Source organism: Tursiops truncatus, chromosome X (assembly GCF_011762595.2).
Source record: "Tursiops truncatus isolate mTurTru1 chromosome X, mTurTru1.mat.Y, whole genome shotgun sequence".
In the NCBI taxonomy this organism is placed as follows: domain Eukaryota; kingdom Metazoa; phylum Chordata; class Mammalia; order Artiodactyla; family Delphinidae; genus Tursiops; species Tursiops truncatus.
Window position 1 is genome coordinate 92,534,819 of NC_047055.1, and position 15,472 is coordinate 92,550,290.

The 15,472-nt window shown below is 42.6% G+C and overlaps 1 protein-coding gene and 1 pseudogene across 14 annotated transcripts in view; both read left to right on the plus strand.

Moving 5' to 3' along the window:
- The first annotated feature begins 1,642 nt into the window (after nt 1-1,642).
- Nucleotides 1,643-15,472, plus strand: part of CASK (calcium/calmodulin dependent serine protein kinase) — a 389,881-nt gene continuing 376,051 nt past the window's right edge. For 11 of the 14 annotated variants that reach the window (XM_073799310.1, XM_073799308.1, XM_019943586.3 and 8 more), the window contains exon 1: nt 1,644-2,200. In XM_073799310.1, coding sequence (XP_073655411.1) covers nt 2,142-2,200 — 59 coding nt within the window. In that variant the 5' untranslated portion in view covers nt 1,644-2,141. Of the gene's footprint in view, nt 2,201-15,472 lie in introns of all 14 variants that reach the window. The other 3 variants (XM_073799304.1, XM_073799307.1, XM_073799309.1) reach the window with 1 other exon arrangement.
- Nucleotides 5,631-5,725, plus strand: LOC117310457 (U6 spliceosomal RNA; annotated as a pseudogene).

The following is a 15,472-nucleotide window of genomic DNA, read 5'->3' on the forward strand; positions in this document are numbered from 1 at the left end:
GGGTCGCTGTACACTTCAAGGCAGAATGGAGTAACACCTTATTCACTAGGTACCAGGTGGACATGCCAATTTGGAGTGAGTGACTTGGAGCTGTGGGACCCCTCAATGGAGGCAATGTTTCCCGGGCTCTAAAGCTCCCTTCTCTAGAGAATGCACAACCTCTTTGGAAAAGGAGGAAAACCTTCGCATACAATTACATTTTCCCTCTGATTTGCATTGTTAAAAAAGGTCTAGTACTCAAATCTTTAACACTGGCAAATTTCTCAGCCTCTTAACGGAGTGGTCAAGGGTTTGCAGAAAACGTTTCTGAAGAGAAAATAGGCTGTCTCCACCCCCTCACACTCTTTGGTAAATACTATCTTTTTTCTTTCTTTCTTTCTCTTCTTCTTTTTGTTTTAATTACCGTACTGAGAATTTTACCAGATGATTTCTAGAAGCTGATTTATGAACTAATCGGGCACTTCTGCTGTGCAGAGGAACAAAGACTTTCTTTTTCTTTTTATTGGTCCTCAACTGAGGCATATACCTGTCTGATGGCGTTGGCTCATTCCGCACATGCTCAGTTGAACAGAAATCTTCATATTGAATACAACCTAACAGCGGCAACACCCATAACCTCACTCCCTGGCTGACCCTGTACCATACACTCCCTCTAGTTGCATTTTTATCCTGACATGCCTAACATTCGTAGGGAGTAAAAGGAGCAGAGTAGGTAGTGGGAATTTGGGAGGGGGCAATATACAAAGGGGTTTAAAGTCTCTGTATGACCCTGCTTTCCTGACCTCTCTCTAGGCTGTCTCTAGTGGGTGTAGGCGCTGGATAGATATTTGAGTTTGGGGCAGAATGCGGGAGAAGCTGTCTCTGTAAATTGCCATTTGTTGTTGCACATCTTCCTGGACAGTTTTTGTTTGGTCCTTTTCTTGTAGGTGGACAACACTTCATCCACAGCCCTCGTTTTCATTAAAGAGTGACAGTGGCACTAAAAGCATCAGCCGCCTAGCGAGATCTGGAGTGACAACCTCGCCGCCTCTGTTCTTGCTTTCCCATTCATTAGGACCCTTTCCCAGCCTCCTCCCCCAGCAGAAACTGGGAAAGGCTTCTCTTGGTTACAAAAGGAGGGAGCGGGCCGGCTTCCGAGCCTCTCGCCTCAGAGAGCCAAGGAAGTGCGTTCGGTCGCAAGCCTTTTGTCCACCGACCCCTTCCGCTGCTTGGTCGCGGGGGTGACGACCCCGCCCCGCCCCCCGCCTAAGCAGACGCCCGCCCGCGTGCCTCAGCCCCCCGCCCCTTCTAGATTCCCGGCGCCCGCCGGTTTGCCGTGACGTGGCCCGCGGCGGGCGCATTGCGCCGCTCTGCCCGGGCTCTTTCCCTGGGCCACCGCCTCCCGACGGGCTGGAGTGGGCGGGGCCTGTGGTTCTGGAAGCCGTGCGGCCGGAGTGGGAGGAGGGCTCGTGTGCGCGAGGAGGGTGCTCGGGGCTCGCGAGCTGGTCGGCGGCCCGAGGCGGCGGAAGAGGAGCTGAAGGCGGCGGCCGCGGCTCCCGCCCGCACGGAGAGCCAGTCCCGCGAAGCCCCCTCCCACTCCCAGGCGGGGCGGGCGGCGGCGGCAGAAGGAGGAGGAAGGAGGAGGGAAGCGTCTCTGCCGCCGCCTCCTGGTCCCCAGCGCCGATCTGCCGCCGCCACCTCCCTCCGCGGCGATCTTCCCTCCATGGTCCTGCCGCGGCCCCCCCTGTAGCCCGAGCTGCCCCGCGCCGCGCCGGAGCCTGCCTCGACCGAGGGAGCGGTCGCGGCCCTCGCGGCCCGCGCGGGCTGACGAGAGGAGAGCGAGGCGCCGCGCGGTCCCCGAGGATCCGCACGCCGGGCAGCGCGGCCCGAGCAGCGCGAGGAGCAGCGGGCGGGCGGGCGGCGCCGGGCCCGGGCCGCCCTCGCTCCAGCGCCCCGGCCCTGCCGCCCGCGCCGGGGCGGTCGCCCGCAGAGGAAGGCGCCGCAGTCTCCGGGCCTCGCCGCCCCGCTCGAGTGTCCTCGGCACCGAGGGCTCGCGGGTCCTGAGGGGAGGAGGCGAGCCAGGGGCCGGGCACTGAGCTCTTTGGCGCCCCCACCCCCGTTTTCGGAGCCCTCCACGCTGCGGCCACTGTCCCCTCCGGACCATGGCCGACGACGACGTGCTGTTCGAGGATGTGTACGAGCTGTGCGAGGTGATCGGCAAGTAAGTCTCCACGCGAGGGAGCGGGAGTGTGGGAAAATGCATTTCAGTGATGCCTGGGTCCCTCCCGCACCCGCACGCACCCGCCCGGGGCCTGCCCCCTGCCCTGCCCCCCTCCTCCCTCGTCCTCCTCACCCGGGAGTATTTATAGACGTGTACCTGGACCCCCCGCGGGGTGGTTGTCTGGGGGCTTCTCGGCGATCCGTGGAGGCCGACGAGCCGAGGTTGGCCACCCCATGAGGCGTGGGGCTGGCTGAAATCTCCTGTCGGCATTTTATCTGACGGTTGCACAGGGACGTGGCAGAGCCAATTTTATAGTTGCTTCCTGGGAACAGTTGGGCTTATTGTTACCTTGCGTGTACCACAGACCATTAACGAAAAGAGCAGCTTGCATTTCCTTTGCTTCCGTGGAGAGATAGAGAAAGAACGTCCAGGGTTTTAAATTGTGGGGTGTGTGTCTATTGTGCAGGGTATTAGATAGATGCCTTTGTGTTCACCCCATGCCCGGATTGGAGGGGGCCATTTAAGACGGGGTGCGTTCAGTTTCAGCAAATTTTTCACCTGGTGTAGACCAACGTGGAAAGAGTTGGGGGTTTCCGAATTTTTAATGCCTCGTTATGCAATGACTGTTAAATCAGTGTTCGAGGCTTCCCTCGACTGTTGTTGGGATGGTGCTTAGCGTGGTAGCGCCGTCTGCTTTGAGTCACCGGGCTGGTCCAGAATATAGAACTGACAGTCCAAATGCTCATCCTTTCATCTGTGTTGTATAATTACACTAGGGAAAAGCAGGGAATCAGATTAATCACAGTGCTGATTGAGAATTAAATCTGCAGTTCCTCATCTAATTGTCCATTCCTTAAATCTGTTTTGAATAGTTTCCTTTTCATTCTTGTCAAACAGTATTCCAAGTGCACAATCCTGCTAATTTGCTTGTGAGGGAAATGCTGGCGATCTGAAGTTCATTTCCTAGTTCAGCGTGTATTCTGTGGCTTTAGAAGTTGAGGAGATAAGATTTAAGAGAAATTTTTGCTTAGTTATTAAGGATTACTAGATAGCTACCGTTGAAATATTTTGCCTCTTTTTGGAAGCGGTGCTTTATCGTCTATTTTAAGGTCCGCAGTTGGGAAATGATAGCAAGACCTTAGAGCAGTTGGCTCTATCTCTTTTAAGTTGTCTGCAGTACTGGATTTCAATTTGTTTAAGTGCTGATAACTTATTATTTTCCTTTCATGCTGGGGTATTACAGTGTCTCCTCACATGGTGAAATTGTGGGTAGAGCTTGCTACACACTTTCCTCAGACCCAGTTGATACAAGGAGGTGTTACTCCTTGCCCCTATTGTTACATGACCAGCCTGTCTACTGGAAGAAGGATATCCAAATGCGCCCTGGTAAAGTGGTTGTGGAAGTGCTCTAAAGCAGAGTGGTCCAAAAAATATATAATGTGAGCCCCATATGTAATTTTATATATGTAAAATTTCTAATAGCCACATTAAAAAGATTAAAAGCAAGTGGGTGCAATTAATTTTAATAAAATATTTTCTTTTACCAATAGATCCAGACTATTATCACTTCAACATGTAGTCAGTATAGAAATCATTAGTGAGCTATTTTACATCCTTTCTTTCATACTTACTCTTCAAAATCCAATGTGTATTTTACACTAACCACACATCTCAATTCTGACACTAAGCTAAATTGTCATCGTAAATACTTGTTCTGTATTTAAGTTTCATAAAATTTGCATTTGCAAAAGTAGATTCACATACCCAAGTTGTTCTAAACATACCTAAAAGTTTTCTAGTAACTAAATCAAGTATCTTTCTAAATTAAAATTAAAATTAAATAAAATGAAAAATTCAGTTCCTCATTTGGATTAGCCACATTTCAAGTGCTCAATAGCCATATGTGAATAGCACAGTTCTAGAGAGACAAATATGTCAAAAAAAATCTCCTTGGTTTCTTCATTCTTGGCACCCAGTGAAGGTAAATTAGATGTTTCCCCAAAGCCCCCAAATAATTATGTGTGTGTGTGTGTGTGCATGGGGGGAATGATGTTTGTTGTGTCTTAGTTATATTTGATTAAATGAGCCAGCAGAGTCATAATCGGAAAATGTGAGATTAAAATGTTAATTCTGTTGTGATAACGGAAAATAGGCATCATTGAATCAATGTTAGTAACTAGTTCTGATTCCTTGAGGTCTGAAAGAGTGATGATGTGACTCTTTGGATATCGAAAAGAAGTGGTCAGCGTCACATTAGCTCAGTCAGTATTCTGCTGACTTATAATTGATAGAATATTTTCAGGAAACGCCTCTGGTAGGACTAGATTCATCTCCTCTGTTGCTTCAGAGCTGCATAAGGATGGGGAGCAAGCTAATTTTGAGGTGATAGTTCCTCTATGGCTATCTTAACTACTGCGAACGTGAACTCTCATTCGTATCCTACAAAATCTGACTTGGCCAGTGCCGCTTATAATATGTCATTCCGTGAAATAATGAATTCAAGGTAGCCTTTGTGGCAGAGAATGTAATGATAGTGTTCCTCACCCTGTGTAAAGGTTGAAGGTTTTCTCCGGTAAATTGTCTCAGCATATATTGATCTGGAAATTGAAATTCACTTGAGATTTTCTTAGAGCGTCTCTGACAGCATGCATTTTAACTCAGAATTTGTTCAACTCTGGATTTAAACAGAAAGCCCTCACTTGTACTGAAAACCTGGTTGATTTCTATCCAGGTTCTCTGGAATTGTGATTTTTCTTTTATAACAAATTAGCATCACAAGTTGTTTTTGACCCCTAGGGCTTAACAGGTTTAAATTTTCACTGAAGTGCTTTAAAATGGATTTCACCTTTTTACCATCAGTTGACCACACACTCACCTGCCTCACTACTTATCTACTCACTCACTCATCCATTAACTTACAGGGAATCGGGTGCCTGATCCATTATGAATATTGGGAGGATGCCATATCTTTTTTAAAAAAATTTAAACTCTTTTCCCCTGTGCTTTTTATTTTTGAAAGTCTTACAAATGGTCCTTGAATGCCTATTGTTTCCATGACATTTTCCCATGTAACATCTTTCAAGAGACTGAGACAAATCTCCAATGCTGTCATTGTCCTAAAACTTCTTGTCTTAGCAAATGTAGCAATTACTGGAAAGGAAAGGTATTATGCAAATAGAGGTAATCAGCTAATTTTTATGGTCCTAAGCATTTACTGTATCTTTTGCAAATTGATGGTTTTATAGGCAAGTGCATAATCAGTAATATTACACGAAGGAAATTTTAGAATGATTCATCCAAATTAAACCACAGAAATGCCTACCTTCATGGTACAGCAGTTTCTGTGAGAGAGAGTAGCAAAATGCACACTTTTCGCCTTGTGTAGGCTGAATATTTGCCTCAGTATTTAGTAACCTGTAACTTCTGACTTTCCTGCTTTGGTAGGACATAAACTAAAATTGGAATGATGCAGCATGACCCCTGCTCAAGGATGACATGCAAGTTTGTGAGGCATGCTGTATTTGCTTACACCTCAAGAGCACTTATCATATTTAATTACAGTTACTTATTTATGGGTCTCTCTACCTAGCTAACAGGGAGCTTCTTGAGGGCAGGGAATATATCTTACACATCTTTCTCTTAACACAGTGCCTGCAATGTAACAGTTGCTCATTAGCTATGGAATGAATTGAGTAGTTTTAATAAAATCTCATTAAAAGGCAAAAAGCATGTTTATCAACCTCAGAGCAATTATTGTCCCAAAAGGCTGTATTAAAGTAGTGGTTCTCCACCTGGCTACATATTAGAATCACCAGGGGAGCTTTTAAAAAGATCAGTTCAAGGGCCTTGTGTCAGAGCAATGAAATCAGAATCTCTGGAAGTGGGTCCTGGTCATTGGTATTTTTTTTTTAACGCTCTCGAAGTGATTCTCATGTGCAGCTATGATTGAGAGTCATTGGTTTAAAACTTAGGTTATGTATGTAATATTTTGGGACTGGCTTTTCAGAGGCTTACGGTTTTTAAAAACTAGAATAAATGTTTTGGGGGAAGTATTGAAGCCAAAAGACCAAGACGTGGATTTTTTTTTTTTTCTCTACATTGTGTTCCTGAGTCTTATTGTATAAGAATTTTGTTTCAGCCTATGTTTGGCTTTGATTTTTTTGGGTCTTTTAAGATTCACATTGATTTATGACACTCATCTAATGCTAATATGGTGATTGTCTGATGACAATCAGAACAAGGATTGCTTCGATAACAGTTGATGATGGCTGTCTACTATAATGACTTAATTTAATGTTAAGAAATCTATCAGTTTAGTATGGATTGTGTTTGGACATACACTCTATTAAAAGGGTATAGTTAAGTTGCTTATATACTTTAAATCTCATACTTGCAATTCCAGTAATGCTGTTTGCCAGAGAATTGAGTTAAATGCAGCCTTTATGTAAATACCAGATTAATAATATGTAAAATATATAATTTAGCATAGAGAAAAATTCAGCTTTGCTAATTTGTCCCAATTACTATGGCTTTCACATATATTGATTTGCCCAGTGATTTGGGTTTCTAGTACCACACGGGGGAGTGTTACGTCATGTTGGAACACCTTCCCTGGGAATTTTAGCTAGACATGGTAGGTAAACGAGTTTTTTTTTTTTTTTTTTTGCGGTACGCGGGCCTCTCACTGCTGTGGCCGCTCCCGTTGCGGAGCACAGGCTCCGGATGCGCAGGCCCAGCGGCCATGGCTCATGGGCCCAGCCGCTCCGCGGCACGTGGGATCTTCCTGGACTGGGGCACGAACCCGTGTCCCCTGCATCGGCAGGCGGACTCTCAACCACTGCGCCACCAGGGAAAGCCCCAGGTAAACGAGTTTTTAATGTTAGGAAAAGGTCAAGTGTGAGCCTGAAGGAACCAAGATTTTTCCAGAAATGAGTATATGTTCCACGAAAGAAGTGCTTGATCAGAGTGACAGTCATGTAACAAGGGAAAAGAAACACAGTCACCGGCTAAAGTGCTGGTGCCCCAGGATGATCCAAGCTGTGGGGCAGGCCTTACTGGAAGGAGGTAAGCAGTGTTGATTCCTGATGATGGAGTTTGATTCTGGGACCACTTTGGAGGGAACTGAGCCCCTCAGTTGCTTTTCTGCCTGTGCACAACCTTCTCAGAGTATCTTCACGTACGCTTTTTACAGACTGCGTTAGGACTTGGAGTTCCTGAAGTGTGGTTTGCACATTGTCTTCATAAATGCTTCCTGTGATTCCCTTACCTTCCATGACTGACGTGTTCTATGGCCTTGACACATGCAGTTCACCCCTTTCCATTTTCCCCTTGTATCTGCAACAGTTTCACCTGCCATACTACATCTCTCTAATGTCCCTTGTGTTTCTGGATATTTCCTTTAAATTGAAAATTCTTTCAGCCATCTCCAGTTACACCTCTACTCAATAAATTAAAGAAGCAAGTGTACCTAACTTTTTGAGATTGTCGTTGAATTATTGCATTTTTGTAAATGTTTTCACATTTTAAATGTGGCAGAAGCAGTTTAAAGGAACTTTGACATAGATTGTCCACAAGTAAAAAAAAAATCTTTTATAACTTAACATGCCTACTTGGTAAGGGGAGTTGCCATTTATGCCTTCTAATATGAGGCATTTTACATATGTTATCTCCTTTCATTGTTCCCATTTTACAGAAAACACTGAGATTCAGAGGGGGGTGAGTAACTTGCCCAAGATCACATGGGAATCCTACCAGTTCTAAGGTCCGTTCATTTCATGCTGCATTCTGCTGTTGATTCCAGTTGTGAAAATGCTGCAGTGAGTTTCCTTAAAATAAGGCATATGTCTTCATTTTCAGAGTTTATTTACTGCAAAAATTTTTTCTTGGCCGTGCCACACGGCTTGTGGGATCTTAGTTCCCTGACCAGCAATTGAACTCGGGCACGCTGCAGTGGAAGCGTGGAGTGCTAACCACTGGACTGCCAGGGAATTCCCTATTTACTGCAAATTTTAATTGTTCAACTTTCTGGTTAAATTTCTTACCTCTTCAGTAGAGGTTCCATACTACGGTTCATTGTCTCATCTATTGTGTTCTTTTTGTCTTTCTCTCTAATGAAATACCAGTGTTTGCCACCAAACTGATAAGTTTATGCATGGAAACGTAGAATCTTGACCATCCATCCAAAATATAATTTGTTTTGGAACTTTCTCCACCCCTTTTACTCTCCAGCTTTTTCCTTCCAATTTCCCTGCCCCAACAGACAGAATAGTTGATTGATTACTCCTAACTTGCCAAACCAGAAGTAATGAGGTTTCAGAGATAGGTGTTTGTTGGGAGTGGGGTGGAGTTGTTTCCACAGGGTAGTTATTCCTATATCCTGTGATAAAAATAGTGAAATTGTTTTCTCTGACTCTGAAAACTGTGTCCTGAACCACAGCTGCTGAGTGGTGAGCATCTCAGCTGCCTGCCAACACTGCACACCTAAGTAATCAAGTGACTGAGTTACTGCTGCAGAGCAGGTACCTAACTGCAGCCACAAGCTGATGGGGTGTACAGCTCTCACATTTTTGGTTTTATTTTTTAGTTGCATCTGAGAATGCAGATTCTAAACCATCAAATATGGCATTGGATTTATACTGCAGGGTTCAAGGTGCTAAAGGACCTGCTCTCCTTTCTCTCTCAGAGTCACCCATTTATCTTGGTATCCCATCTTTCAACTGAGTAAAATGTAATTACCCTGATGGCCAGTCCCTTGGTATCTGTGAGGGGATTGGTTTTAGGATCCCTCTCCTCCCCACACACTAATACCAAAATTCGTGGATGCTCAAGTCCCTTATATATAATGGCATAGTATTTGCATGTAACTAATGCACATCCTCTCTTATACTTTAAGTCATCTCTGGATTACTTATAATACCTAATACAATGTAAATTCTATGTAAGTAGATGCCGAGAGGCAAATTCAAGTTTTGCTTTTTGGAACTTTCTGGAATTTTTTTCGAATATTTTCAATCCACAGTTGGTTGAATATGCGAATACAGAACCCGGTGGAGGGCTGACTGTGTTACGCTATGATTGGTTATAGAGCCCAAGTCAGCATAGGAGAGTCTCTCTTTGACTTTCTATACTGGGGAGATTTCGCTTGTGAAGATAGTTTTGACTTAAAGTTCATATGTGTTTCCAATTTTGAGATTTAATAATATTCCATTACTTTTTTTTTTGCGGTACGCGGGCCTCTCACTGTTGTGGCCTTTCCCGTTGCGGAGCACAGGCTCCGGACGCGCAGGCTCAGCGGCCATGGCTCACGGGCCTAGCTGCTCCGCGGCATGTGGGATCTTCCCAGACCGGGGCACGAACCCGTGTCCCCTGCATCGGCAGGCGGACTCTCAACCACTGCGCCACCAGGGAAGCCCCCATTACTTTTTAAAATTAATTAACTAGTTTTTATAAAATTATAAAATGAATTTTAAAATATAGATGATGCAAAGGTAAATAGTGAATCTCTCTCCTTTCTCCCACCATCCATAGCTCTGTTCTCCAGAGGTAACCATTGTCCAGTTTTTGTACAACCTTTCTGGGAGTTTTTTGTTAAAAAAAACTGAAATATTCATTTTACATTGAAAATAGTGTATCTGATGGCCTTTCCATATCCATCTATATATCTGTCTAACTCTGTCTCCCCTTAGCCTGCTGCCCAGTATTCCATGATATGGATTGGTACTTTGTCTTTGAATTGAGTGCAGACCATTTCTAAGTGATCATTGCTGGAAATATACGGGTGGAGTTTGGGGGAGAGGTCTGGAATGATAGTGAATATTTGGGAATCAACTGTGTGGAAGTTAAACTATGAATGAATGAGTTCTTGGGGGTGATGGAGCTCGGTGGGGGGGAGGTGTTGTGGTTTGGAGTATAACTCACAGAGTTAGAAGAATCGGGATAGCTGGACATCACAGAAGTCTCGAGGTTGGGCAGATCAATAATGTAAAATGCCAGCACACTGATTGAGGACCAAGAAAAGGCTTATCTATAACAGAGGCAATTTAAAACATCTATCAAAATGAATATAATGTTTAATATCCCATCATGGTGTGACTAAAAAGTGAGATTCTCGCTTCATTTCTGTGGATGTTGGTAATATTATACTGTCTCTCCGTGATTCTATCTCAACACCAACATATTTAGGGTTAAAAAAAAGGAGTACATTTTTTTTCACTAGAATTGTGTTTTGCAGATTCTGATGGCTGGCTTTTAGGGAAAACCATTTGGCTTTCCTAAAATTAGGTCTTTTTGATTCCCAAGCTTGGTGCATAACTTTCAATTAAATGGATACCTTTAATGAAATGACAGTAAATTTTAGATACTTTTAAGTTCTTGATATTTGTCAAACCATTGTTCTTTTATTAAATCCCTCACCTATAGGGAACTGAATTCTTCCTTGCCTCAAGGTTTCTGGTCCCAGTTGGGACCAGAAATTGTAGAACTCTCCTCCCCTTTCACATCCCTCTTCCCTCCATCACCGCCCCCCACAGCTAAATTTGTTCATTGGCTTTTTTTAGTTGTCCACATCCACTCACAATAAGAAACAATTATTTTGTTGCACTTAAGCCAGTTTCTTTGTATCTAAGTGCATAGTATTTCATTTCAACTTCTTGTATTCTGTTACACATTCTCTTTTTTATTTCTTTTGATATAGGTTGTTTAACTTTGTTATCTTTGTTTTGAATATTTGAATCATTTACAGTTAAGAATGATGATTGTGTTCTCTCTCTCTCTCTCTGTAGTTTAATAATATCCAAAATATACTATGTTGAATCTGTATTCAGCTTGGTACCTACTTTCCCCCAAACATATGGATCCACAGTGCTTTGTAGCTTGTAAGGCAGCCCCCTAAGATCTGATCTGGTAACCTTTGGGTACATTGTCACCATTTTCTCCTTATTTATAGAAGGAATGAAGATGGCTGCTTCATGAGCCATTTGCATGGATTAGTGATTGTGAAGTGCAGCATAAGTATTTTTTATTTCTAGAATGTCTCTGAGATACTCAAATTACTTTTGGCAGCTATGTAGATAAGTTTCAACAATTTCCAAATGTGCACTTTCTCAGTGCTAAACACAGGCTCTATTACATAAATAATATGGTGAAATGAACATTCTTTTCTACCATGTGTGTAAAACTGTTAGTGGTGCTAATTAACATTCATTCATTTTTTTCATTTATGCATTCATTTCTAGCTGTGTGGGCCTGGGCAAGTTAGTTAACCTCTCTGAGCCTCAGTTTCTTTATATGTAAAATGGTTGTGATAGCATATACCTTGCAGGGGTGTTGTGTGGATTGAATAACATGGTATATGTAAAATGTCTAAAGGTTGTTATTTAAATTGCCATTATCATTATTATTCACCAAATACCCTAGTTCTCTGGCTTCAAGGACCTCTCGGTCCATGAGAGAATTTGACAAACAGTTAAAACCTAATCTAACTAGACTTAAGTCCTGTTAAGGTCAGGGTCGCATCTGACTTGTTCATCTAGTATCCTCAGCATAACTTGGCAACTGACACATAGTAAGTACTCAGTCAGGAGTTGAAGGAGTGTGTGTTAAGTGAGCAATCCAGAGACTGTGACCACCTAGTAGGAGAAGGAAATTGGGGAAATCTTTACAAAGGAGGTGGGGCTTGAATGATCTCAAGTTTCTTAGGTAACTTATTTAATCTTTTTAGGCCTGTCTCATTTAGAAAAGGGAGTAGAGGAATACAGGTAGGGAAAATAAAAGAAGTCTTAAAGTTTTTGAAAATGTTCACCCTATTTTATTTTTTAAATTAATAATCCTTATTCTTTAGAGCAGTTTTAGGTTCACAGCTCCTATTTTAGTTTTGGTGACACAGGTAACATATAAAAAATTCAAACAATAAGTATAAAGCTAAAGTTTTCAGGGACAACTTTAGGAATTTGTTGTTGTTCTCAGATCCTGTGGTTTGAGTGCTCATTATGTGCTGGACATGGTGTTAAATTCTTTATATTTTTCTAATTTAACTTTGGCCACAGACCTTCCTTTTGAGGCAGTCGCCCCCCTCCCCATTTTACAGATGAGAAAACTGAGGAATAAAGAGATTAGTAACTTGCCCTGGGCAAAGTGGCAATAATAGGGGCAATGTGGGGATTTGCACCTGAGTATACGTGGTCTAAGTGCCTGCTCTTCAGTACTGTTACACTGCTTGTCATTTAGTATAAGCAGAGACTGGTTGTCTTTTAAGAGGTATTCCTACATATAACACTCTAATATTCTGATTTTAGATGTTTTAGCAGATTAATAGAACACCTTGTTTTGGGTAACACCTTTTTGAGATATAATTCACATACCATACAGTTCACCCGTTTAAAGTGTACAATTCAGTGGTTTTTAGTATAGTCACAGGGTTGTGCATGGTGACCATAGTAAATTTTTGAACATTCTCATCACCCCCCAAAAGAAACCCTGTATATTTTAACTCTTACTCCCCATCCTTCCCTACCCCAGGTAATGACTAATCTACTTTCTGTCTCCGCAGATGTACCTATTCTGGACATTTCATGCAAATGGAATCATACAACATGTCTTTTGTGACTGGCTTCTTTTTCTAAGCATAATATTTTCAAGGTTCATCCAGGTTGTAGATGTATCAGCACTTCATTCCTTTTTTAAGGCCCAATAATATCCTGTTGTGTGGCTAGACCACATTTGTTGATCCATTTGTCAATTGATGGGCCATTTGGGTGGTTTACATCTTTTGGCTGTTATAATTAATCCTGCTATGGGCATTCACGTACAAGTTTTGTTTTTATTTCTCTTGGGTTTATACCTAGGAGTGGAACTGCTGGGTCAAATGGTAACTCTGTTTGACTTTTTGAGGAATGCCAAACTGTTTTCCAAAGTGTCTGTACCATTTTACATTCCCACCAGCAGTCTGTGAGGGTTAGAATGCTTTTTAAAAAAAATTAATTTATTTATTTGTTTTTATTTTTGGCTGTATTGGGTCTTCGTTGCTGCACGCGGGCTTTCTCCAGTTGTGGCAAGTGGGAGCTACTCTTTGTTGTGGTGCGCAGGCTTCCCATTGCGCTGGCTTCTCTTGTTGCGGAGCATGGGCTCTAGGTGCGAGGGCTTCAGTAGTTGTGGCTCGCGGGCCCTAGAGCGCAGGCTCAGCAGTTGTGGTGCACGGGCTAGCTGCTCTGCAGCACATGGGATCCTCCCGGACCAGGGCTCGAACCCGTGTCCCCTACATTGACAGGTGGATTCTTAACCACTGCACCACCAGGGAAGCCCAGTTAGATGCTTTTTAATCAGGGGAGTACTGTCACAGCTTGCCTACAGAGTCTGTTCTACACACTGTGACATAAAGCAAATTTTATGGGTTGTTGGTCAACCTTTTATCTCGCGGACATATTTATACTGATTTTCAACAGTTTTAGATGTTGTAGAACAAGGGTTGGCAAACTATCTGTAAACTACCAGATAGTAAATATTTTAGGCTTGACGAGCCACAAGTCTGTCACAGCTACTCAACTCTGCCGTTGTAGTGTGAAGACAACCATGTGAAAACAAATGTGTGGCTGTGTTCCAATAAAACTTTATTTACAAAAATAAGTGGTGGGCTATATTTGGCCCTTGGCCTGTAGTTTGCTGATCCTGTTGTAGATTAAAAATGAAACTGGAGCTGACTGTCCCGTTCCCATTCTTTTTTTTTTTTTTTTTTTTTTTTTTTTGTGGTATGCGGGCCTCTCACTGTTGTGGCCTCTCCGGTTGCGGAGCACAGGCTCCGGACGCGCAGGCTCAGCGGCCATGGTTCACGGGACCAGCCGCTCCGCAGCATGTGGGATCTTCCTGGACCGGGGCACGAACCCGTGTCCCCTGCATCGGCAGGCGGACTCTCAACCACTGCGCCACCAGGGAAGCCCCAGTTCCCATTTTTGTTTACCCTCAAGGTTGGGTTGTTCTTTCAGTGGTCTCAGTAGCCCCATAGTAGGTAGATTGTTTCTACCAAAATATAAAGATATTAAGACTGGTCCACCGAACTGTTTTCACTGTTAAATGGGGAAGTACTGTACATTTAGGGTTTTTTGTTTGTTTTGTTTGTTTTTACTGCTTTTGGATTCTCTTTTTGATCCTTGGTTAAAGGGGAAGAAACCCATTAAAATTCTTCTAAGATTGTCTGACTGGAGGCAGTATAAATGTGGAGTGCCTGAAAATAACTGTTTCCTTCATTCTTGCTTATTGCCTGTAGAATGGATGAAAGCAGAGTTGAGAACATACTAGAAATTGTCAGAAATGGAAGATTTTTTTAAATATTAGCTTTAATAAAGTTAGGGGAAACATTAGCTAAATCTCCATCCCTAATTGGAAAGTTGTGATGTGCCACCTATGTATATTTTATGACTTCACCAAGAGCCCTTGCTAGAGTCATTATTTGGGATTAGGGTGTGTAGTGTAAATAAAACTTCAAATTCTATTTTGTATCTGAAATTCATTTCACTCGATACATTTTGTGGTAGTAAACATACACTATTTAGAGTGCTTTGTGGCTTAAAAAAACTGTCATTGCCTCTTATGTACATAGGAAAGATAGCATTCTTTGAGCTTATAGATTTACATAATTTGTTTGCAAGACTGTTCTAATTTTGCAGTGTTAAGAAAAGCTCCAAAGATTATGTTAAAAGAGGGAATTTTGTATCTGCTTTTGTCTTTGCATTTGGATATATGAAAGGTGAATTAACTGTTCATAATGTGAAATTTCAAAACTGAGACAAGGAGAATCCCAGAATATATATTTAGGAAACAGCCATATATAGGATTTATGGATATTATAGTGTTCTTTTATGTAACTTCTCAAAATTTTATTAAGGCAGCAGTGTCCACCTCTTAAACACAAGCAAAATGAGGTGGAAAGATTCTAAAGTTGTAGTCTCCGATACGATTGGGCACTGAATCTAAATTACCTCCATTTACAGAACAGCATTTCATCTACTAGATCATGTTACATTGTCAAGTGGAAGAATGATCATGTTGGAATCTATTTAGACCGCTTACTTTGATGAAAATACTTCTTAGGTTGGCTTCAGAGGACAGTAAAAGGCATCTCTTCCTATGATAATCTGTGGACAGTATTACTTATATTACGTTATTTAGGTTAGAAGTTTTTGCTGAATTCCATCTGAGCCATTAGTTCAGAAGCAGAATGGTGAGTTTTTATTTATGTAGAATCTTTACTGGTCTTCTTAGGTTTAATATTGTCTTAACTGG